Below are 21,580 nucleotides of genomic sequence, written 5' to 3'. Positions count from 1 at the left end.
ATTCGTGCATGGGTAAGGTCCCTAGGCCTTGGCTGGCAATCAGGTCTGATCTGTGGGGCCCCTGCTGGCACCTACCTTTGCTGGCCTGGCACTGCCCACTCACCAGTGGCCCCCCCTTACCCCCTCATCTCCCACCCATCTCCACCCCCTGCTGCTGCAGTTGGCCTTCCTCTGCAGAGCCACCAGCAAGGGATAGGGGGGACCCCACAGGCACCCACCTTGGCTGGCCTGGGGCCTGTGGGCTGGGGGCAGCTTCTGGGTTGGGTGTCTGCCCCCTATTAGGCTTTTATTATATAGGATAGTCCCCTAAGAATTTACTGTGAATATTAAATGAATTGATGCAGTCTAAGGCGTGAAAAACAGGCCTAACACATTTTTAATCCACTTAATCATTAGCTACAATATATGGTCAGGGAGGAAAGCAGGGTCCTGTCAAAGAGTAAAAAGAAGTCTGTGTGGAAATGACTTAAGACCTACCTATAAAAGATGGTAAGACTCCAGCCACGCATAGTGACTAGAAAATAATTCAAGCCCTAGCTGGTTTTGCTCAGTGGATAGAGCAAAAGGGTCCTAGGTTTGATTCTAGTCAAGGGCACGTGCCTGGATTGCAGGAGGCAGCTGATCAATGATTCTCTCTCATCATTGATGATTCTCTCTCTCTCCCTCTCCTCTCTAAAGGCAATAAAAATATATTTAAAAAAAGAAAAGAGCCAAAACCGGTTTGGCTCAATGGATAGAGTGTCGGCCTGTGGACTGAAAGGTCCCGGGTTCGATTCCGGTCAAGAGCATGTACCTTGGTTGCGGACATATCCCCAGTAGGGGGTGTGCAAGAGGCAGTTGATCAATGATTCTCTCTCATCGATGTTTCTAATTCTCTATCCCTCTCTCTTCCTCTCTGTAAAAAATATATATTTTTTTAAAAATTTATAAAAAAAAAAAAAGAATTCAAGGCTGTTAGACATGAGCAGAGCAAGGATGGTGGGCCAGGTACAGACACTAGGGCAGAGAGCAAGGGGCAAAACTGGGAAAACAAGAGCCTTGCCCCCAGGGTGACCTGTCCTGCTCTCGCATATCATTCACTGGGCATGTGGTTTTGGGCCCCAGATATTTCATATCGACAGTCAGGCAGTTTAGACCTCCTCACCTTTCCCTCCCTAAAGACAACATCTAGGCCTCAGTTGTACTTCAGCTCCCAGACCCCGAAAAGCAGCAAATAGCCAAGTGACCCCGTGGCTGCCTCAGGACCAGCTACATTGACTAGTAACCCTACCCTGGCACCAACCAATCAGTGGAGACCATGACCCTGAAAGAGCACACCTGGAAAGCTGATGAATATTCTATTAAGTCCTTCCTTGAGACCTCCACTAAGATTTCCACCTGCAAGAAAGAGATAAATATTCCTCTGGCATCCCCTTTCCCCTCTCCTTCCCCCACAGGCCATTATCCCCTATCCTTTAAGGGACCCATGAGGCTTACAACCAGAGGAGCAATAGGCAGTGGCATTTCATGCCAGGTAACCCCCTGAACCTGCCTCTAAGTCCCCCTTTTCCCTGACTTCTCAGTGAGCCAACGCAGTCCAGCCTCGGCTTTCCTATTGCTCCTTTTATTATTATTATTATTAATATATTTTATTGATTTTTTAGAGAGAGGAAGGGAGAGAGACAGAGAGCTAGAAATGTCGATGAGAGAGAAACATCGACCAGCTGCCTCCTGCACACCCCCCCACCGGGGATGTGCCCACAACCAATGTACATGCCCTTGACCGGAATCGAACCTGGGACCTTTCAGTTGATTCATGTATTCAATTACCTGAGAACTTACTGTGTGCCAGTTGCTCCTTCTATGCCCTTCCTTATGTTACAGTCCTAAGTATACTTTTGCTGCTAGCATTTACCCAATATTCCCTTGGCTCTTGGCTCGAGGCTGTGCAACCCTTCCCCTTAGATATCCCCTTCCTCAACCACAATCCTTAAATAAATCCACTTTTTCTTTACTCACCATCTGAGATAGCTGTTTAGCCTGCCCATGTTATCACCACGTTAACCTTTCGAAGGTCTCATCCCGGGTACTTCAGAATGTGACTGTATTCGGAGACAGAGCCTTTAGAAAGATGGCTACATTAAAATGAAGCAGTTAGATTGTGCCCAGTCCAATATGACTGGTGTCCTTAGAGGAAAATTTGCGATGAGCCAGCGATGAACACAGAAGAAAGATCATGTGAGGATGCAGCAAGAAAGCTACTATAGGCAAGCAAGCCAAAAAGAGAGGCCTCAGTAGAAACCAAACCTGCCGACATTGATCTTGGGCTTTGAGCTTACAGAACTATGCGAAAGTTCCCTTAGGTCAGATACATTTCTTATTCATCCTTGTGTTCCCAGATTCCTGCATAGTATTCACCATGTGGGAGGTATTGCAGCTTTCCTTTCCAAGGTCACCAGCAATCTCCTTGTGGATAAATCCATTCTATACTTTTTAGTCCTTTCTTTCTTGCCTTTTCAGCAGCATTTGACCCTGTAGATCACTCTCTTTTTTGCCAAACTCCTTTGCTATTCCCTCTTACTATTCCAGCTTTTCCTCCTCCTCAGTCTCATTTGAGGATTTCTCAAAAGTTGGCTGTTCTTTGGGATTCTATCTTGAGCTGTCTTCTCTCAGCACTCAATACACACTGTCTTGGAGCCATCATTTCCTTTCCCACCACTTCAGGGAGCACCCTTCGTTGATGACAGCCAAATCCAAATCACTAGCCCGGAATGCCACACCCATATACACAACTATTTACCGGGTATCTCCACTTGAAAGAAAGTCAGAAAAGCACAGCTGAAACCGGTTTGGCTCAGAGGATAGAGAGTCGGTCTGTGAACTGAAGGGTCCCAGGTTCGATTCCGGTCAAGGGCGTGTATATTGGTTTCGGGCACATCCCCAGTAGGGGGTGTGCAGGAGGCAGCTGGTGATTTTTCTCTCTCATCCATGTTTCTAGCTTTCTATCCCTCTCCCTTCCTCTCTGTAAAAAAATCAATAAAATATATTAAAACAAAAAAAAAAAGAAAATGAAAAAAAAGAAAGCACAGGATCTGCTTGAGTTCAAAGCCTGGTCCTTCACTAAGCTTTGTGGCTCTGGACAAGTTACTTACCTCTTTGTGCCTCAAATAACGATTAGTAATAAGGATAATGATGGGGTTGTTGTGGGTACTAAATGAGATAATTCAGAGATAATTCGTATACAGCACAAGGTGTAATGCCTAGCAATAGTAGTACTAAACAGGTTCAAAAGTGAATTCATCACCGTACCTGAGGCTTTCTCTTCATTCTTTGTCCCAAATCTCAGTAAATGGCAGCACTATCCACCTAGCCAGAACCCTGGGTGCTATCTTTGTTTCCTGCCCGCCACTGCTCTCCTATCCTATCAGGGGCTCTTCCTGGCTTAACCTTGTTGGAATATTTCTCTGACCCATCAGTGTTCCTGATGTCCTGGGTTTCCACGTATTCATTCACTCAATCCATAGAACTGTCCTGCAAAATAAGTGCTATCATTATCATCCCTATTTTGCAGATACAAAATTTGAAGCACAGGAAGATTAACATCCAAGATGCTATGAGAGGCAAAGCTGGGATCAACCACCAGGCCATAGGCCATACTGTTTCTGTTGTAATGCTTATCACATTCTGTTGTTTCCCTCCTCTCCCCTGTTAGACTGTGCTCTTTGAAGTCTCAGATTTGTTTGCAACAGCATCTTCAGTGACTAGAACAGTGCTCAGCAAAAGGTTCCTGCTTTATATAGCCAGTGAGTTGGATAATGCTTTAGAGATCAGACAAATAATAAATCAATGGAAAGCAGTAGACTAGCCATTGGCTTGCATTCGGTTATGGCCAAGATTAGACATTTTGTGGAGAAGGTTTTTGTTTTTATTTGTGAGGATAACAAGCAAAGGATTGGAGTTAGAGGTAACTAGAGGATGTGTTTAAGGAGATATTAATATTCACAGATTCACGGATTCAACAATTCAGGGCACATGCTATAAAACTTTTAAGAGAGGGAAATTTGCTGAAACCAGTTTGGCTCAGTGGATAGAGGTCGCCCTGCGGACTGAAAGGTCCCAGCTTCCATTCCGGTCAAGGGCATGTACCTTGGTTGCAGACACATCCCCAGTAGGGGGTGTGCAGGAGGCAGCTGATTGATGTTTCACTCTCGTCAATGTTTCTAATTCTCTATCCCTCTCTCTTCCTCTCTGTAAAAAAAAAAATCAATAAAATACAATACATTAAAAAAAAGAGGAAAATTTGACAAATAAATTTTTTTTTTAAAAAAATATATATTTTTTTAATTGATTTTACACAGAGAGGAATTGAGAGGGACAGAGAGTCAGAAACGTCGATGAGAGAGAAACATCGACCAGCTGCCTCCTGCACGCCCCCCACTGGGGATGTGCCTGCAACCAAGGTACATGCCATTGACCAGAATTGAACCTGGGACCTTACAGTCCGCAGGCCTACGCTCTATCCACTGAGCCAAACTGGTCCCGGCGACAAATAAATTCTTATAACAAGAATTCACAGTCTTCTGAGTGCAGTCACTACCAAATTTTTACAACTGCTTTTTTATTTTATTTTATTTTTTAAAAAATATATTTTTTATTGATTTTGTACAGAGAGGAAGGGAGAGAGATAGAGAGTTAGAAACATCAATGAGAGAGTGTCATCGATCAGCTGCCTCTTGCACACCCCCTACTGGGGATATGCCTGCAACCAAGGTACATGCCCTTGACCGGAATCGAACCTGGGACCCTTCAGTCCCCAAGCCGACGCTCTATCCATTGAGCCAAACTGGTCTCGGCACAACTGCTTTTTTAATAAAAAGAGGCTACTACCTACTTCCTTGTTACTCAAATTGTGTTAAAGGACCCAATTTCAGTGTCATGCAAAGGCAGTTCAGATGACGTATCATGCTGGATCTGAGAAAATTTAAATTGGGGGACAAATAAAAAACGTAAGCTCAGAGTTGCAATTTGCCCTGGGGGGTCAATTTAAGTGTGCAGTTCATTTATATTCACCATCACCTGGGGTACACTGTACACTGTGTGGATTCCTCCACCACAAAAACAGACAGGTTGATTTTCTTAAACAGGAGCCAGAAAAGTACTTGCTGTGCAGGACCAGGGCAGCCCCAAGAGAGCGAATTGAGAACTCCATCCCTAAATTTGTCCCTTCCTATTTCATCTCCTCTCTTTGCGCAGGCCTTCCTCTTTTTCACTGCAGGGTTATTTCCTTAATCCTCCTGGCCCCAGTGCAAGGCTCCATCCTGTGGCACACTGGAAAATCTCTCAGAGGCACTTGAGCTCAGCAAAAACAATTATTTTCTTCTTCACCCGCTGGGCAATAAAGCAGTGCCAAGTGGGCTCGGAACCTCATTAGGCGGACCGGGCAGAGTCAGGCAGAATGCTGTTTACATCCGCACCATCGCTCTCCCTGGAGCTCGGGGCATCAGAACCAGGAGAGATCCAAAAAGCCTCTTTGGTGGTCTTTTCTTTCTCTCCCCCACCCCACATGGCCTTCGCGAAGAGTAATTATGATTTACAGGCAGTCATCAATTGCAGTTTACAGACTCGAGGCACAATATAAATATTTCCCCTTGAAAGCCAAGTTAGAAGACATCCCTGTTAGGAGAAATGAGATGTAAAACCACGGGGGCAATTGAAATACATATTCGAGCTAAACAAAAAATGGTCCAAGCACCGTCAAAGGAAGAAAGAGCAGTGCAATCGGTCTCTGCAGTAACGGGCATATAATGACAGGGTCGTTTCCACCCCATTTCCCCATCCTGCTGGGCAAGAGTTGGCTCCAATAAGGAAAAAGTGTCAAACGAACTGGAGGGGTGGAAAAAAACAAAAACAAAAACCCAAAACACCAATTATTTGTGATGCCTGGTAAACAGCCTGCGCCGGAGGATAAGGCTTTGCTGGCTCTCAGATATGCATTCCCCCCCTTGCCAGGCGCCTGCCCCCTCCCTGGAAGGCGGGTGGGAGGCCTAAGAATAGCCGGTGAATCACAGCGGATAACTGTGCAGCGGTTACGTAAACAGGCGGCCCGGCCCGGCCCGGCCCGGGGCCGGAACGGAAGCGATCGGGGTCAGCGTTGTCACTCTGAATAGGGTCCCCCGGAGCCGGCCTGCGGGAGGCGCGGCCGGGGCTGAGACTGGGCCCGCGGGGCCGGGAGCAGCAGGGGCGCGGCGGGCGGGAGCGAGGCGGCGGGCCGGGCGCGGCGGCGGCGCGAGCAGGCGGGCGGCCCCGCGCTCCATGGCCGGGGGCGGGCCGCGGGGAAGGCGGCGCTGACGGCGGGCCTCGGAGCGGGGCCGGGGCCGCGGGGAAGATGAGCGCCGGCCTAGAGCAGAAGGAGCAGCAGGAGAGGCTGCGGGAGGCCGCGGCCTTGGGGGACATCCGGGAGGTGCAGAAACTGGTGGAGAGCGGGGTGGATGTGAACTCCCAAAATGAGGTCAACGGCTGGTAAGTGGGGAGCGGGGGAAGGCCCGGGTCAGCGCGGCGGGCGGGGCCTGGGGCGGCCGCCCGTGACCTCGGCGACGCCCGCTAAGGCGGGGCCTGGCGCCCGGGGGAGCCCCCCAAGGCGGTGCGCTGCGGAGGCCAGGCCTGGCCCCCTCTGCCCGGTGGAGCCGGGAGCGCGGACTGCCCAAATCCCGGCCCACGTGGTCTCCCCGGGCAGCCCCCGCCGCCTCCGCATCCTCCCCTCCCCCTGACTCCCTAGGCCTGAACGGTGCTGGCTACGGTTCTCATGCGAATTTGGAGTTCACCCCAAATCAGATGTTGAATTGTTTTGCCATAGGTGCTCCTGCAGAACACACGTGCACAGCAAAAAGCATAGATGGATCTTACAAACTAGCACGATTTCATTTCTCAAGAGCAGGAAAAAAAAAAAAAAAATCAATTGCATCCCTGCTCTGCTCTTGTTGCCCCTCTGCAGCAGTGATGGCTGCTGCCTACAGCTGCCGGAGGGAAGACTCATTCATTTATTCTTCGGAGTGTTTTGCTTTGTTTTCCTGTTATAGTTTCAAATAGAGAATTTGGTCTAAGGCTTTAAATCCCTCCCGATAAAATAAGGAGTCATTTTAAGGAAGGTGTGCTGGTGATCAAATTTTTAGTGTTAAGTTACTGAACCTGTTATTATTCTGTCTTCTTCACATGTAAACGTAAGTTTTTTATTTGATCCTGCCTATTTTGCTAGCCCAGGGTTAAAGTAAGTTTGCAAATGTTATCTTTTAAAAGTGGAATCATACCTTTGGAACCGAAAGGGACCTTGGAGGTGGGTTCATCCCCGGAGAATAACTTGCCCTTAGGTCACACAACTATTAATGTGATCGCCAGGACCAGACCTCGCAGATCTGTCTCCCTCCTTACCTTAAAGAAAAAAGCCGGAGTAGCTGTTAAGAATGCCAGGAAGCCACAGCTACAGATGCTTTGTTTAAAAGTGTTTGCAAACCAGCTTGCTGTTCTGTGCGTGCCTTTTCTGAGCCTTGCTGGGCGGTTCAGCTGGGAATCCCTGTTCGGGCACCAGGAGGCAGTGCTGTGCAGATGAAGGAGCCTGGTCTTGCCTGCAGGTTCTTCTTCCTTTCTGCCTCGCTAGTTGAACTTACTGGAGTCACTTCGTTTTCCAATTATGTATTTCGGGAGAGTGTTGTAAGCGTCTAACGAGATGAAGCATAATATAAATAGCTGACATTTACCGAGCTTGCTCGGTAGCACACACGAAGTTCTAAGGGCTTTACCTTTATTAGTATGTCATTCACAATGACACAGGGACATAGCTTTTGTTATTCTCTCCATTTTACAGATCAGGAAACGAAGGCCCAGAAAGGTTAAGTAATTTCCCCAAGGTCATAAAATTGCACTACCTAGTGGAGCTAGGAAACAGCCCAGCATCGGACTTCAGACCCTGCTTGCCTAACCATAGTGCCTGCCACAGAACAGGTGCTGTTTTAAAAAGGAACTACAGGCCCAAGGTCCCAAGGACAGCAAGCCAAGACTTGATTGCAGTTTAAGCCCCTCGCAGAAGGGTGACTGTCAATCAGTCAGATTAGGGATTTCCTGATCAACACTACTGAGGTCATCTACCTAGTAAGACTCCTGTCTCTTCCAAAGAGTGCACTTGTCTGAAAAGAAGTGATCCTTGCTTACATTAGCAACTTTCTTGTCCTGCTCAGTTTCTGCCTATTAAAACCTTTCCTTTTTTTTGTTTTTTTAACAGCTTCTCAGAGCTCCCTTCTACTTGCTAGGTGGGATGCTGTTCAATCCTGAATTATATATTTTTTAATTGATAACAGAGAGGAATGGAGAGAGAGAAACATCAATGAGAGAAAAATCATTGGTTGGCTGCTTCCTGCATGCCCCCCACTGGGGATTGAGTCTGTAATTCGGGCATGTGCCCTTGACCAGTATAGAACCCGGGACCCTTCAGTCCACAGGCTGATGCTCTATCCACTGAACCAAACTGGCCAGGGCAATCCTGAATTATTTAATAGAGCCAAATTAGATCTTCAAGTGTACTGGGTTGAATTTTGTTTTTTAACAATGCTCGGTTGATATAAGTTGAATCTGAGATAACCAGAGGAAGCTTCTCATAGATTTATTGGGACAGATGTCTAATAGCTGCCTCAAACTCAAGGTGTCAAAGATTGAATTCCCGGTCTGCACTCATCCCCTCATTGCCCCAGACCTGCTTCTTGGGGTCCTCATCTCAGTGTCTGAGGTGCTCAGGCCAGAACCCTCAGTGCCAGCCTTGCTTCTGGTCTTCCCCTCACACCCACAGCCATTCAGTTGGCAAATTCTGACCACTTCTCACTGGCTGTACCACTGCCTCTCTAGACAGAGCTGCCATCATTCTGTTACCCAGATCAGTGCAGTGGCCTCCTAACTAGTCCCTTGCTTCTACCCTGACCCCTGACAGTCTTCTTCAGCAGAGAAGTCAGTGGGATCTAACTTAAACATAATTTGGATCATGTCACTCTGCTCAGGACCCTCAAAATGGCTCCCATTTCACTCTTAAGAGCCCATGGCGTCCTCCTGTCCCCGAGCCTCCCTGCCTCATCTCTGCATTTGCCCCTTGCTTTCTTCACTCTGCTCTCATGGCCTTGCTTTTCCTGAAACATCAGGCACAGCTCTGATCTAAGTCCTTTGTGTGTTCCCTTCCTTCCATCCCAAATGCTTTTGCTTCCTCACCTCCTTCAGGTCTGAGCTTAGATATAACCTTGATGAGACTTTCCTTGGCTCTTCAATTTAAAATTGCATTATGCCCCTCCCCTACCTCTGGCATCCCCTAATTCCTTTCCTTGCTTTATTGTCCCTATCACACTTCATAATAGCAAGCATACTGTTTGTTTTGCTTATTTATTTGCTGGCTGCCTCAGTTTCTTCATCTGTATTAAGGAAGGAACGTTGATAATAGTACTTAACTTGTGGGTTGTTTAGAGGATTAAATAAGTTAATGTCTGTATTTTTTTTAGGCCAATGTCCAGCATGGAAAGCATTATAATTGTGTTATTATATAAGCAGTGTGCTGGATAAAGACTAAATAAACAAACAAATACTTTCTAGCAGAATCGTTACTGCTTTCAGTTCTTCGCTGCTCAGTAACCACAATTTCAGCATTGATGAACGATGCCCAGGCCTCTGGTCTGAAATACTTCCCAGCACTCATAAGATATTCTGACTGCAAATTTAAAGCTTGGAGAGTTGAGGTTCAAAGATAGAACTCCCACATCGACTGTAATTTAAGTGTCCTGCATATCCCTTGGCTTTAAGGAACAAGTCTAATGGCCCAGGAAGAATTTGAAAAGATTGCCTGGTTGCAGTGGCTCTGAGTTATGACTGCCCAGAGCCACACAGGCCTGGACTGTAGGTGATGATTAGGGCACAGGGCTGGGGGGGGAGGGGGGCGTGCTGACCTAACCCCACTTGGCATGGTGCTACTTTAGTTGGTTTGTCCCAGAGTATCTCAGACCCACTGGCAGTCCATTACCTCCTTCCCCTCAAGCTTGTCATGAGCAAGTCTGCCATGACTTACTACTAGCGAGTGAGCATTTATTTCCAAAGGGAACATATTTTTCTCATCAGGCTCCATTCATTTTTGAGTGCTCGCTTATTATAATTATTTACTTTCCAAGTCTCTGCTACAGAATCCACACACACACACACTGTGGGCTGCCGTTTGCCCAGAATGCGTTGGATCCTTCTCCTCCTAGCAACACTCATTCAGCAAATATTAAGAACTTGCATGTCTAAGACCCTTCCTTGTCTTTGTGGAGCTTATGTTGTAGAAGTCTAGATCAAGACTCTTCCCTTATTTTTCTAAAATTGGCAGTCATATCATCATAGAGTGCATCTTAAAGGCACTTGAATAATTTTAGTGAATAATATTGTAGATTGTCACTCTGTGCACATCAGTGGGGTTGCTCCCAGCCAGCCAGACAAGCTAGCTTTCTGTAAGTCATAAATATCAGGGTACCCATGGCAAAATCAGCTTTTCCTGGAACCAAATGAACTTTCTAGATATTATATTTCCCAGGTGAGGGAGCTAATTCTCACTATTGAACACATGTTCTATTCTTTACCATAAATGTATTTGCCTATAAGCGCTAAAGATATTTATCTCAGTTTAAAGAGTTGGTGAATGAGGACATTTCATGACAGTGGGAAAAAAGTCTTTCCTTCCCTGATATCATTCAGCTTTGACAACTGGGGATGAATTTAGTAGCTCTGAATCCTTTCATTTCTGTTAAGATGGAGTTTTTGTGGGCATGCCAATTATATTTCTAGACAGTGTTAAAACAGCCCTTCAGTGTGTACATAACTTCTATGTCTACAATATTAAAGAATTGATTTTACTGAAATGAGTCTAGTATGGTAGAAGAGTTCTTGAAATTTTGGTGGTTGATGTACGTTTTTAAATGCCTTAGGAATTAATGTCTGTGCAGTGCCTTACGTGTAAGCAGATGAGGGTGTGTTCGTAGCCTTCTGGAGAGAACAAGAGAAGCCAACATTTTTAAAAATGGAAATTTAGCCCTGGCTGGTTTAGCTCAGAGGATAGAGCGTCAGCCTGTGGACTAAAGAGTCCCTGGTTCAATTCTGGTCAAGGGCACATGCCTGCGTTGTGGGCTTGATACCCAGTAAGGGGCGTGCAGAAGGCAGCTGATCAATGATTCTCATCATTGATGTTTCTTTCTCTCCCTTCCTCCCTCTTCCTTCCTCTCTGAAATCAATAAAAATATATTTAAAAATAAAAATGGAAATTTAGAAACCCTTCTTTTTGTAGTGTGAAGGAAAGAAAAAGAGGAAAAGATTCAGACAAGAATATTCTGTGTTACTAGTAATTTAGTGGCAGAGCAAACTTATAGATAAGATGGTTATTTGCCTGATAATATTTAATCTTCAAGTGATAATTGATGCATATGAAACAAGTTTCCGTAGTCCCTAAAAAAGGAATGTGCCAATATAAAGATATATTTTAAAGAGATTGGGACAATCTAATGAGCAATACTGCTAGACTAACGCTCAGCAGTACCATTAGAGTCAGCCAGCCAGCCAGCCTGTCAGCCTTCTGGAAGCCATCGAAATTAAAGCTCCTAGGACAAATCAGTTTCTCCCAAGAGCCAGAAATGAAATTTAAAAATGAATTTTAAGCATATTTTGCTCATCTGCTTTCTGTAAAGAAAAGTTGAGATTACTAGCCTGGTTTCCTGGTCCTAGCAAAACTCTTGCATATATTTATTTGCTAACCTGTAGAATTTGAAATCCCAAATCACCTTTCTTCTTTTTAAATTACCCCCCCCCCCTTTTTTTTTTTGGGACAGGACCTGTTTGCACTGGGCCTGTAAACGAAATCATGGTCAGGTGGTCTCTTACTTGTTAAAATCAGGAGCCGACAAAGAGATTCTTACCACGAAAGGAGAAATGCCAGTCCAGTTGACATCAAGGAGAGAAATCAGAAAGATAATGGGAGGTGAGTCTGAGTTCTGGGGCGGGTTTTGACTTTGTCAAACTAATTTAAGACTGGTAGTATTATTGGCTGTATTCTTTATGCAATTCAAGCAACCAGTTTGTTTCTAAAAGCAAAGACCTATTGTGCCAAGATGGTAATTCTGTGTTGTTTCTGGAAAGGTAGGCATTGTAAGTCTTTTAATCTATAAAACTTAAGATGATAAAAACGGTAATCATAAATGAACTATTCTTTTTCTGCTGACTTGAAGAGGCACTGAACACTGACCATAGACCAAAACACACTAGATTTCACAAGACACCTGTTTCTTGCCAATTTTTGAAGGACTATGTAACGGTTCTGTGCTTTCTTCTTTTGCAGTGGAAGAAGAAGATGATGATGACAACTGCCCCCAGATGAAGAAGGAGTCAGACTTGCCCTTTGTTCCCAACTACTTGGCCAGTGCAGCTTTCCCTTTTATCTACACCCCCGTGGCAGATGATTCGGCCCCGCTGCAGAATGGGGGCCCCACCACACCCCCTGCCACACCCCCTGCCTCACCCCCTGGAGACGGCTCCCCTGCACTGCTCCCCGCCGGGGAACCCCCCCTGCTGGGGGCCTTTCCGAGGGACCACGCCCCTTTGGCACTGGTGCAGCATGGGGATGCGTCTGCCCCCTCTGCTCTCCTCAGAACACCAGAAAGCACAAAACCTGTTTGTCAGCCACCAGTGAGTCAGAGCCGATCACTGTTCTCCTCTGTCCCGTCCAAGCCACCAGTGTCTCTGGAGCCTCAAAATGGGACCTATGCAGGCCCAGCACCAGCGTTCCAGCCGTTTTTCTTCACTGGAGCATTTCCATTTAATATGCAAGGTACCTCCTTGTCAGCAGCCGCCTCTGCAAATGGGCAGACAGCATCCGGAGCTCTAGAGCTTTACTCTGGGTCTGGGGTGGAATGTATTTAGGTTAAATATAATTATAGATTTGCAGAAAAGCTGCAACACTGGTATAAGGAACTCTCCTTACTCAGATGGTTTGCCTTTTGCCCTTTTACCCTCAACTGTTTAAGTGGGTATTTCCTAAGAATAAGGATAGCCTGTTACATAATTATACACAACACAGCGATCAAATTTAGAAAATGTAACCTTGCTATGGAATACTGTTCTCTAATCCATGGCCTATATTTAAATTTTATCAATTATCTCAACGATGCCCTTCATAGCCATCTCCACTCCCTCCACCTCTGCCCCCGATCACCCACAGCATTTAGTTATCATGTTGGTTTAGTCTCTTTTAATCTGGAACATTTCCTCAGCCTTTCTCTGTCATTTTAGACCTCAGTGTTCATAGGATTATAATGCATTACCGTTACTTTGATGTTTGAATTATGCACATTTGCCCAAGGGAGCTTCTTTAAGCCAGTTCTGTGTCCCTCGGACATGTCACATCCTTCTTGGACTACTGCCGTCCTCTCTTTACAGCAAGATGTTTACTCCCAAAGCCACGGCTCCCTTACTCAGGTGCACTGTACTCAAGTCACAATTATACTGTAATTTTTACTAGCTTCTTGCCCTTTTACTGCGCTCTATATAAGGAATTTCATATTTTATAAATATCCTTAGATCCACAATTGTTAAATCTTTTTAGAGTTATTCATGTACCATGTCTTGCCTGTGCCTTCTTTTCCCCTCTCTTCTCCTTCCCTGCTTATATATAGTTTAACTCCCAAAACCATTTTTAAACCTTTACCTTCTTAGTTCCAGCAGCAGAAAGAAATTATTCTCTATACCAGTGGTCGGCAAACTCATTAGTCAACCGAGCCAAATATCAACAGTACGACGATTGAAATTTCTTTTGAGAGCCAAATTTTTTAAACTTAAACTTCTTCTAATGCCACTTCTTCAAAATAGACTCGCCCAGGCCATGGTATTTTGTGGAAGAGCCACACTCAAGGGGCCAAAGAGCCGCATGTGGCTCACAAGCCGCAGTTTGCCAACCACGACTCTATATAGTTGTGATGGTTGTCCCCTCCCAACCCCCCTCCACGCCCCCTTTTACTTGAGAAGCACACACAGTCTGAGGTCTAGGGAAGACAGTGCAGGCAACTGCCTGCAGAGCCAGAATTGGGCTTGAGCAACTCTTGCTGATGGTGCCTAGTTTTTCCTCATTGGGTGGCACAAGCTTCTTCTGGAAAATACCTTAAATTACATAGGCTGATTATGCCAGAACTGTTCACTAACATTTCCCCTCTTTTTTTCCCTAGAGCTGGTACTCAAGGTGAGGATTCAAAACCCATCTCTTCGAGAAAATGACTTCATTGAAATTGAACTGGACCGGCAGGAGCTCACCTACCAAGAATTGCTCAGAGTGAGCTGCTGTGAGCTGGGTGTTAATCCAGATCAAGTGGAGAAGATCAGAAAGTTACCCAACACCCTGGTAAGAAAGGTAAGGAAAGGCCTGTTCAGCATGAATGGCTGGTTGCTTTCTGCATTTGGAAAATACCCAGTTTCCTCCTTGGTTATATGAGTCATAGCTGAGGAAATGAAAAGATAATAGAAAAGGAGAGAAGGGTGGTTTTCCAAATATAATCATTGAGCTTTCTTTCCCTCTACTGGTTTATAGGGACATTAGCCTTTTTGGTTTTTTGTTGTTGTTGTTTTATGGCCTTTTGCAAGCTGTAGGATCCCAGAGAGAATTTTCTGAAGTACCATTCACATTTCCTTCAGTTGTTTCTGTGTGGCTCTACAGGGATTATCTTAGTGCACCATCAGAATGAGGTTAGATCACAGTGCAAACCCACATGGACACATGTGTGGTCCTCCCAGCATCCCTGGGTTTTCTGAGTATCAGCTCTGCTTCTCAGAGCACATGGGTAAAACAGGTTCCCGCATTGCCTCTCCCTTCAAGATGTGCTCTTCCTAGAGCAGCTGCTGCTAAGGGCTCCCACCATTCCTACCCAGCTCACGCCCTGGGGCTTTCTTACACTGTCACTGACAGCCTGCCAAAGGGTGGTGCGTTTTTTTTCGCTTTTAGGTTTTAAAATGAGCCAAGATACTGATATCAAGTCAACACAGCATACCAAACCTAAAGAGACAAGTGGCTCCTCTTAATCTGATTAGCCTATTTTTTGTTTTAGGACAAAGATGTTGCCCGACTCCAAGATTTCCAAGAGCTGGAACTGGTTCTAACGATAAGTGAAAATAGTTTTCTGTTCAGAAATGCTGCATCCACACTGACAGAAAGGCCTTGCTACAACAGGAGAGCTTCAAAACTAACTTACTGATGCCGCAGGGACTTCTAACCTCGAGTATCGTGACAGTACGTGTCACCTCTGGGCCAAGGACAAGCCATTGACCTCCACGCCTTGGAAGCCGGAGGGCCGCTGGTGCCACTGAGTACTGCACACTAACATTGTCCTGCCAAGATAGGAAGCCCCTGACCCTCAAGCAGTGGTGCCACTCCTCCAAGCCTCTTGGTGCACAATAACCTATTGCTCAACGCTGTGAATGGTGGAGAAGTGGTCTGGAGAGGCAGTAGCGGCGGCTGTATCCAGTGTGTTTTACGTGCAGCCGTAAGAGAGCGGTCCGCAGATGCTGAGAGTGGAGCCTATTTCTAGCCACTCCTGTTGACAGGGCACCTGAAGGGCCAGGATGCGCCTGGCATGGCGTGGCATGCTCACCACTGTCCTGAAATGTGAACTGACTGGAGGCACACGGGTGCTGGACAGCTGGGTTTTTGTGTGGGTTGTGGCAGTGAGATTCCATATAACATATTTATAAATGTTACTCAGGTGAAAAGTATTAAGAACACAGTTACCTAATTGTAAATACGCTGTTAACCAAAAGAGCTTCCCCTCCCCCACTTTTTCCTTTGAAGACACTCATGACTCCTTCTCTGTCTCCATTCGGCCATTGTCAATCCCTAGACAAGCTCCTCTGCAGTCACTTCCCTCTGTGGTCACTAGAGGGCTCTCTGATGCCTTCCAAAAGAGCAGCCGCCTTTTTTTGGTTTTGTTTTGTTTTTCCCCCTGAAGTGATTCCTGCCATCTCCGTGTTTAACTGCACCATATGAGAAGAGCACAAACATTGCCTGTCCATGTTCTCTACTTTCATTTTCCACTAGAAATGAAAAGCAATTTTTGAGACTGAATCTGTTGCTGTTTTAAAGGTTATTGTAGGAAACAGCTAAAGGAGCTAGCATATTTATTTTTGTATAAAAGATAAAGATTATTTTGAAATTATTAGGGTTTTTACACAATTCTGAAATCTGTTGCTTTTGTAAACAAATTGTTTTATCTTAGGGATCCCCCTTACCCCCACCAATCCAGTATCCCCAAAAAGGCAATTGTAAGTCTACCAGGCTTTGTTCTGAAAAAACAAAACACACACACACACCTGATTCAACTCTTGAACGTGGCATGATCATTTTTAGAAGAATGCATTCAAAGATCCCTTCCCTTCATTGTCGATGTGAATAGAAGCCACTGTCCGTGGACGCAAAGAGCTTGGAGAAGGAGCACATAGACAGAAGAGCAGGGGCTGGCCGCCGGCTGTGGAGGGCCCCCTGCTGTCCTAAGCAGCTTTCTCCCCATAGTGCCTATAGTTTCCAGAGAAATTTCCCTCCCCAGCTGTGTTAGTTTTACTCGATGGAGAGGGACTGTGGCAGGGAATGCGGTGCTAGACGCGGCCTCCTGCCGCCGCCCAACGCTGAGCTGAGGAGGAGGTGTTCGCAAGGCCAGCTTCGCGGCGTCACTGCTCAGTGACCTGATGTGTTTCAGCACTTACCGATGGCGACTTACCCTTGTACAGTGTTTGCATGGCAGAGTAAAGGTTACCTACTACTCCCTCTCTCTGAGGTACTTTAAAGAAGAAACCTCCCTGTGTTTCAACCAATCAGAAGCTCGTTTATCTAGACATACTAACCTTTCTCCCCCTTTCCTTTAAAAGAAGTTTAATGATAAGGTTAGTTCTGTCCTGAAAGAAATAAATTCAGTATTAATCCATGTCTAAATCACTGGGGTTAAACTTCCAGCCATCCAGACCAGTTAGAGATTCAGAGCAGTGGAGGCCCTGGCTGGGGGTGGCCTGCAGGGGCGCAGCCCCGGGCATTTCCAGGGCTTAGCAGGGAGGGAGCCCAGGGCTGTGTCTCAGGTGAGAGGCGGGCCCTACACCGGTCTCTTCCCTAAAGTCCTCTGTGGTCCAGGGACCTCTACGTGTGGCCGTAGAATCAGTCTGCACAGTTGCTGGTAGGTGAGTCTAACGTCTTAATCTATGCATTCAGAGAACTATTTTTATATGCTTCGTGTAATTTATAACAAAGGGTTTTCTTTTTAGCTCTGTTACTGTGAATCCCCTCCGCCTCCACTGCATATTTAGAGCATGTGTTCATACTGTGGGCAAACATTCACTGAAAATAATTTTCTTTGTGCATTGCTGACTGTTCAAATATGACAAGTATTATTAAAATTAAACATTAACTGACTGAGCCCATATTCTTTGATTTTTGGCTTCCTAAGCAGCACTTCTAGTCACAGGGGGTTGAAATGGTTGGACGGTCCCGGGGACGACAGGCTCTGGAGGAAGAGGGGGAGGGACCGCTCCCTACCTGAGCCTCCTGCAGCCATCCTGCTGCTGCGGTGCTCACGCCCCCTCAGTGGCGCCTGGAGACAGATCTCTTGTGTCGAGTCTTCCCTCCCAGTTCTCAGCAGTCAGCTTCATTTCCCCGGAGTAGCTGAGCCAGCTAGCTGGAGGTCATCCTATTAGCTACATTTTTGATTATTCTATTTACCTCACACAACTGAGCCTCTCCTTGGGGCCGTCAGCACCTGTCTTGGCCTCAATGAGCTCAGAAGCAAGCTCCCTAGGCAGGCGAGGGAAATGCAGCTTTACACCTCCATATCTTTCGCCTGAGAACGATGCTGAAGGAACCTGCATTCCTGTAGGTTTAGGGCAGCTAGCTCCTCACAAAGCAGATGTCAAGCCAAATTGATCTAATAAATCAGGGCGCAGAGCAGAGACCTTTTCTTAGCACCGGGCAGAGGAAGAATAATATGGGCATTTGTGCTTTCATACTTGCTTTATCACAAGGATGGAAGTCTTCCTCCATACCCTCATAAACATCCTGAGCCAAAAGAGCCTGCCAAAAAAAAACCACCATGGTTACCCTTTAACAAATGGTCCTGCAGCACAGGCTGCCCCATCACACAGCAAAACCAGATCAAAGGAGGCATCTCCACACGCCTGCAGCCCAGTTAGGGTGGGGGAAGAAGACACCGTCACCCACAACCAGTCACATCTCACCAAGGATGAAGCTGGAGGAAATGAAAGAGGAGACCAGAGAACTTAGGAACGGAGAGAAGAGGTCCATTCCAAACACCAGGTCTTGTGCAGGCAAACTGACCCACAGCAAACAGACGGCTGGTTTGCTCAAGAAAGCAAAACCCAGCCTCGTCTCCTTCACCAGCCCAGCGGGGACTGTCAGGGCCGCCTGCGCTCCTCCCACACTCAGCGTCAGCCCGACGGAGGAAGATGGATGACTCCGAGCCTCAGTGGCTATGGAGACCTGTCTGGAACAGACTTCTGAAGGAGCGAGGGAATGAAGTGCCAGGCACTCTGCAGCCCCTAGAGAGGCAGGCGTACAGGTCTGAGGGATGACAAACGCGGAGGTGTTCCCAGCAGCTGTCCCAAGAGGCCTCAGGTCAGATTGCAGGGACTTCATCGCTCACCTTTTTATAGTCTCTGCACAGCAGAGCAGGACCTTCTGGCAAGTTCCCAGTGCATTTTGGCTGTGAAGACAATATTTCCAGCCCAAAGCTCTTGGGTCTGAAGTCTTCAGATGGTTCCAGCCATGTAGATGTATAATAAATCCAGCTCTGCCTCTCCCCCTTCCTCCCTGCTTCCTCCCGGGGTCCTAACCCCCACACCTGTGGCCAGGCGGAGCCAGCCTGCCCTGGGGTGTGTGTGTGTAAGGGACCACGCCGCTTCACTTCCCCACTGCTCCATTTTTAATGGATTCAGGCCAGCACTCCAGAGTACAGGACTCCGTTCTTAGGGACAGCCTGACCTGGCAATCTTGTTTCAAGAGAAAAAAAGCTTTATTTAAAACAAAAACAAAAACAAAAAAAAAGACTTCAGAATAGAAAATAGGAACAGTCATCTGGGGAGGTTGCTCCATGCAGTGATTGCAAGCAGCACCGTGGGTACGTAACAGGAGACTGGGAATCAGGAGATCGGGGACCAGTCTGGGTTCTGCCTCAAACCGTCCGTGACCTTGGGCGCGTCGGGCGCCCCTGGAGCCTCACTCCCTCTCTGAAAGCATTGAGCACGGTCACCCGCGGAACGCTTCATAGGAGCAAACATGGAACAAATGCCCCCAGCCCCCGGGGTTTATTCTGCTGACGTGTCTGGTGTCCTTTTCCTTTCTGGAGAAAACCCGGTCAGCCGGGAGGAAATCCCAGGCATGTATGTTAGGCAAGACCAGCGTCTCTGGCCATCCCGTAGAAGATGCCTCTGGCTGCGATGAGGTTGGTTGGAGAATCAAATTCAGCCACTGTCCCTTTGTCCAGGACCAGGACCCTAGCCAAAAAAAACGAGGTGGTCAGGTCTCCGCCAGCCCAGACCGGGCCTCGTGGTCCGATCCTGCCTTTCTGGGTCCTGCTTAGGCCCCGCAGTGACATGCCAACCCTCCCGCTCCAGCCAGCCCGCCCGGCACAGTCGCTACGCCACATGTGCACACTTGCAAGGCGGGCTATTTTAGCCGCTCCGTTTGCTCTCCTGGCAGACGAGGCGGTTTCTGGGATCAAACACCAGGTTCCTATTCATCTCTGTGGGTGGGGCTCCGAAAGCCTTCCCTAATGAGCCTTTCTCCCGGCCAGGGTCACAGGACCGTGCGTGGGGGAGCCACGGGCCTGAGCGCCGGGCCCTGTGTGCTTCCATCTGCTTTGTGCCGGCTCACAAAGGCACACGGCGGGAAGCCGGGCTGCAGTGAGCCCGGACCCTGGAATCTGGGGCTCCGGCTGCAAACCTGCCTGCTGCTGAGGGGCGGAGCTCCCACCCACACACACACACACACACAGTCAGGCCTCGGCCTGGGACAGATAATCACCGGGTGCACCTGGTGCAGGGCCAACAGACTGGCTCCCAGGGTGCGGCAGGAGTGGAGAGGGCTCTCCCAAGCCTGGGGAGATGCCCCTGGACGGGAGGGCGTAGAACACACTCTGTTTCCCCACCCACGGGATGCCCAGAAACACGTCCTGGGAAGGAGTGTGTCTGTGGTCGTCACTGCCTGGGACTGCCCTCTCCCTTCTCTTTTCCCAGTGGGGTCCTGGGTGGGAGAGGGGAGTAGGGTGGGGCAGGGATGGAACAGACAGAACACAGCGTAGGGCATTCTCAGCTTGGCGCCCTAGCGCCTGGGGCCGTGTGGGGACACTTCTGACACAGGGACAACAGCTGCCCACTGCCCTGTCCACGGCACCGTCTCCACCTCCCCGTGCCCTGTGGGTGTTCATTTTGTGAACGAAGGTCTGGCGATGTGCTCTCATCGCCCTCCTTCGCCACAGATGTGGGGCCGGGTCCTGCCTCCTCGGCTGCAAGCTGAGCTCCCAGGCCGCCGCGGGGCCAGCCTGCGGGGCCAGTGCGGCTCACTTCCATGAGGCGCCTGAGTCACCCAGCCCCGCCCCCTGTCCTCGGCACCGCACTCTGACACTGGGCACAACGAGGGAATAGGTCACGGTCTCTCTTCTTGGCCCGGCGAGCTGCTCTCCGAAGAAGCCATAGGCTCCAAGGACAAGGCCTCTTGCCTCGTCCTCAGAGGACACGGGACTCAGGAGAATTCCGGGAAGGAGCTGGGGAGGAGAGGAACATTCCCCAGGATCTCCTGCGCTCGGGATGCTTACTCTAGCCCCGAGGGACTGAGGTTCAGGAAGGTTCATCCAATTGCCCAAGGTCACACCTCTCTCCCGTGCCCAGATAACCTTCCCTCTGGCCCAGGGGACCCCGCCAGCCCCTCCCTGCTCGGATCCCAGCACCCCACCTGGTGTAGTCCATGATGGTGTTGAGCCGGTGCGCGATGGTCAGCACCGTGCAGCTCTCAAACTGGGTGCGGATGGTGGCCTGGATGAGGTCGTCGGTCTCCAGGTCGATGGCGGCCGTGGCCTCGTCTAACACCAGGATTCGGCTCTTGCGAAGAAGGGCTCGGGCCAGGCACACCAGCTGCCGCTGACCCACACTGGGCACGGGGAAGGCAGACGTTACCAACTGGGGACCCCCAACCTGCCCCCAGGCCTCACTCTCTGAACGGTTTCTGTCTCTCCTCTCCTTCCCAATGGCCCAAAACTAACCTCTTTCATTTCTACCTCAGCCCTGACCTCCTCCTGGATGGGGAGTCGGGGTTGAGGTCTGGATACCAGAGGATTAATGTGGGGCCTCGAGGATAGAGCTCAGCAACACTAACATCTCTAGTCTGTCCCTGGCACCTGGGCACTTCTTTCTTTGCCTTCTTCCTCCTCCTCCCTCCTCAACTAGAGGCACGATGTTTCTCTGCTTCACTCTATCAGTCATTTACACCTTAGTAAGAAATACTCAGATGTCTCTCTCTCTCTCTCTCTCT

At 48.1% G+C, this 21,580-nt stretch overlaps 2 protein-coding genes and 1 long non-coding RNA gene across 5 annotated transcripts in view; 2 read left to right on the top strand and 1 right to left on the bottom strand.

Annotated features, from left to right (window-relative positions):
• The first annotated feature begins 6,265 nt into the window (after window positions 1-6,265).
• ANKRD40 (ankyrin repeat domain 40) lies at window positions 6,266-17,455 on the top strand. Of its 2 annotated transcripts, none has more exons than XM_036451169.2 (5): window positions 6,266-6,498; window positions 11,853-12,001; window positions 12,359-12,847; window positions 14,238-14,419; window positions 15,111-17,455. In XM_036451169.2, the coding sequence occupies exons 1-5, from the start codon at window positions 6,365-6,367 to the stop codon at window positions 15,255-15,257; spliced, it is 1,101 nt and encodes a 366-aa protein (XP_036307062.1). In that variant the 5' UTR covers window positions 6,266-6,364; the 3' UTR covers window positions 15,258-17,455. The 2 variants fall into 2 exon arrangements, with proteins under 2 accessions (XP_036307062.1, XP_036307063.1); XM_036451170.2 differs by having other exon boundaries at window positions 6,344-6,498; window positions 11,918-12,001.
• On the top strand, window positions 8,980-10,704 carry LOC123652909. Its single transcript, XR_006742471.1, has 2 exons — window positions 8,980-10,567; window positions 10,657-10,704. It is a non-coding gene; the product is annotated as an uncharacterized LOC123652909 (long non-coding RNA).
• A 1,638-nt stretch (window positions 17,456-19,093) lies between the features above and the next one.
• The window catches only part of ABCC3 (ATP binding cassette subfamily C member 3), a 39,665-nt gene continuing 37,178 nt past the window's right edge, over window positions 19,094-21,580 (bottom strand). For both annotated transcript variants that reach the window (XM_036451152.2, XM_036451153.2), the window contains exons 30-31: window positions 21,005-21,199; window positions 19,094-19,548 (exon numbers count right to left, since the gene is read on the bottom strand). In XM_036451152.2, the coding sequence (XP_036307045.1) occupies window positions 19,440-19,548; window positions 21,005-21,199 (304 nt within the window). In that variant the 3' untranslated portion in view covers window positions 19,094-19,439. The remainder of the gene's footprint in view (window positions 19,549-21,004; window positions 21,200-21,580) is intronic.

This window comes from Pipistrellus kuhlii, unplaced genomic scaffold (genome assembly GCF_014108245.1).
Source record: "Pipistrellus kuhlii isolate mPipKuh1 unplaced genomic scaffold, mPipKuh1.p scaffold_m20_p_22, whole genome shotgun sequence".
Taxonomy (NCBI): Eukaryota; Metazoa; Chordata; class Mammalia; order Chiroptera; family Vespertilionidae; genus Pipistrellus; species Pipistrellus kuhlii.
The sequence above is the reverse complement of the archived record's forward strand: the minus strand, read 5'-3'. Positions and strand labels throughout refer to the sequence as shown.

What these genes read in the sequence shown, in the direction of transcription:
- ANKRD40 (XM_036451169.2), top strand. Translation starts at nt 6,365, where the DNA reads ATGAGCGCCGGCCTAGAGCAGAAGGAGCAGCAGGAGAGGCTGCGGGAG. An exon ending in AATCAGAAAGATAATGGGAG is followed by an intron (nt 12,002 to 12,358) that starts GTGAGTCTGAGT and finishes CTTCTTTTGCAG; the next exon opens with TGGAAGAAGAAGATGATGAT. An exon ending in ATTTCCATTTAATATGCAAG is followed by an intron (nt 12,848 to 14,237) that starts GTACCTCCTTGT and finishes TTTTTTCCCTAG; the next exon opens with AGCTGGTACTCAAGGTGAGG.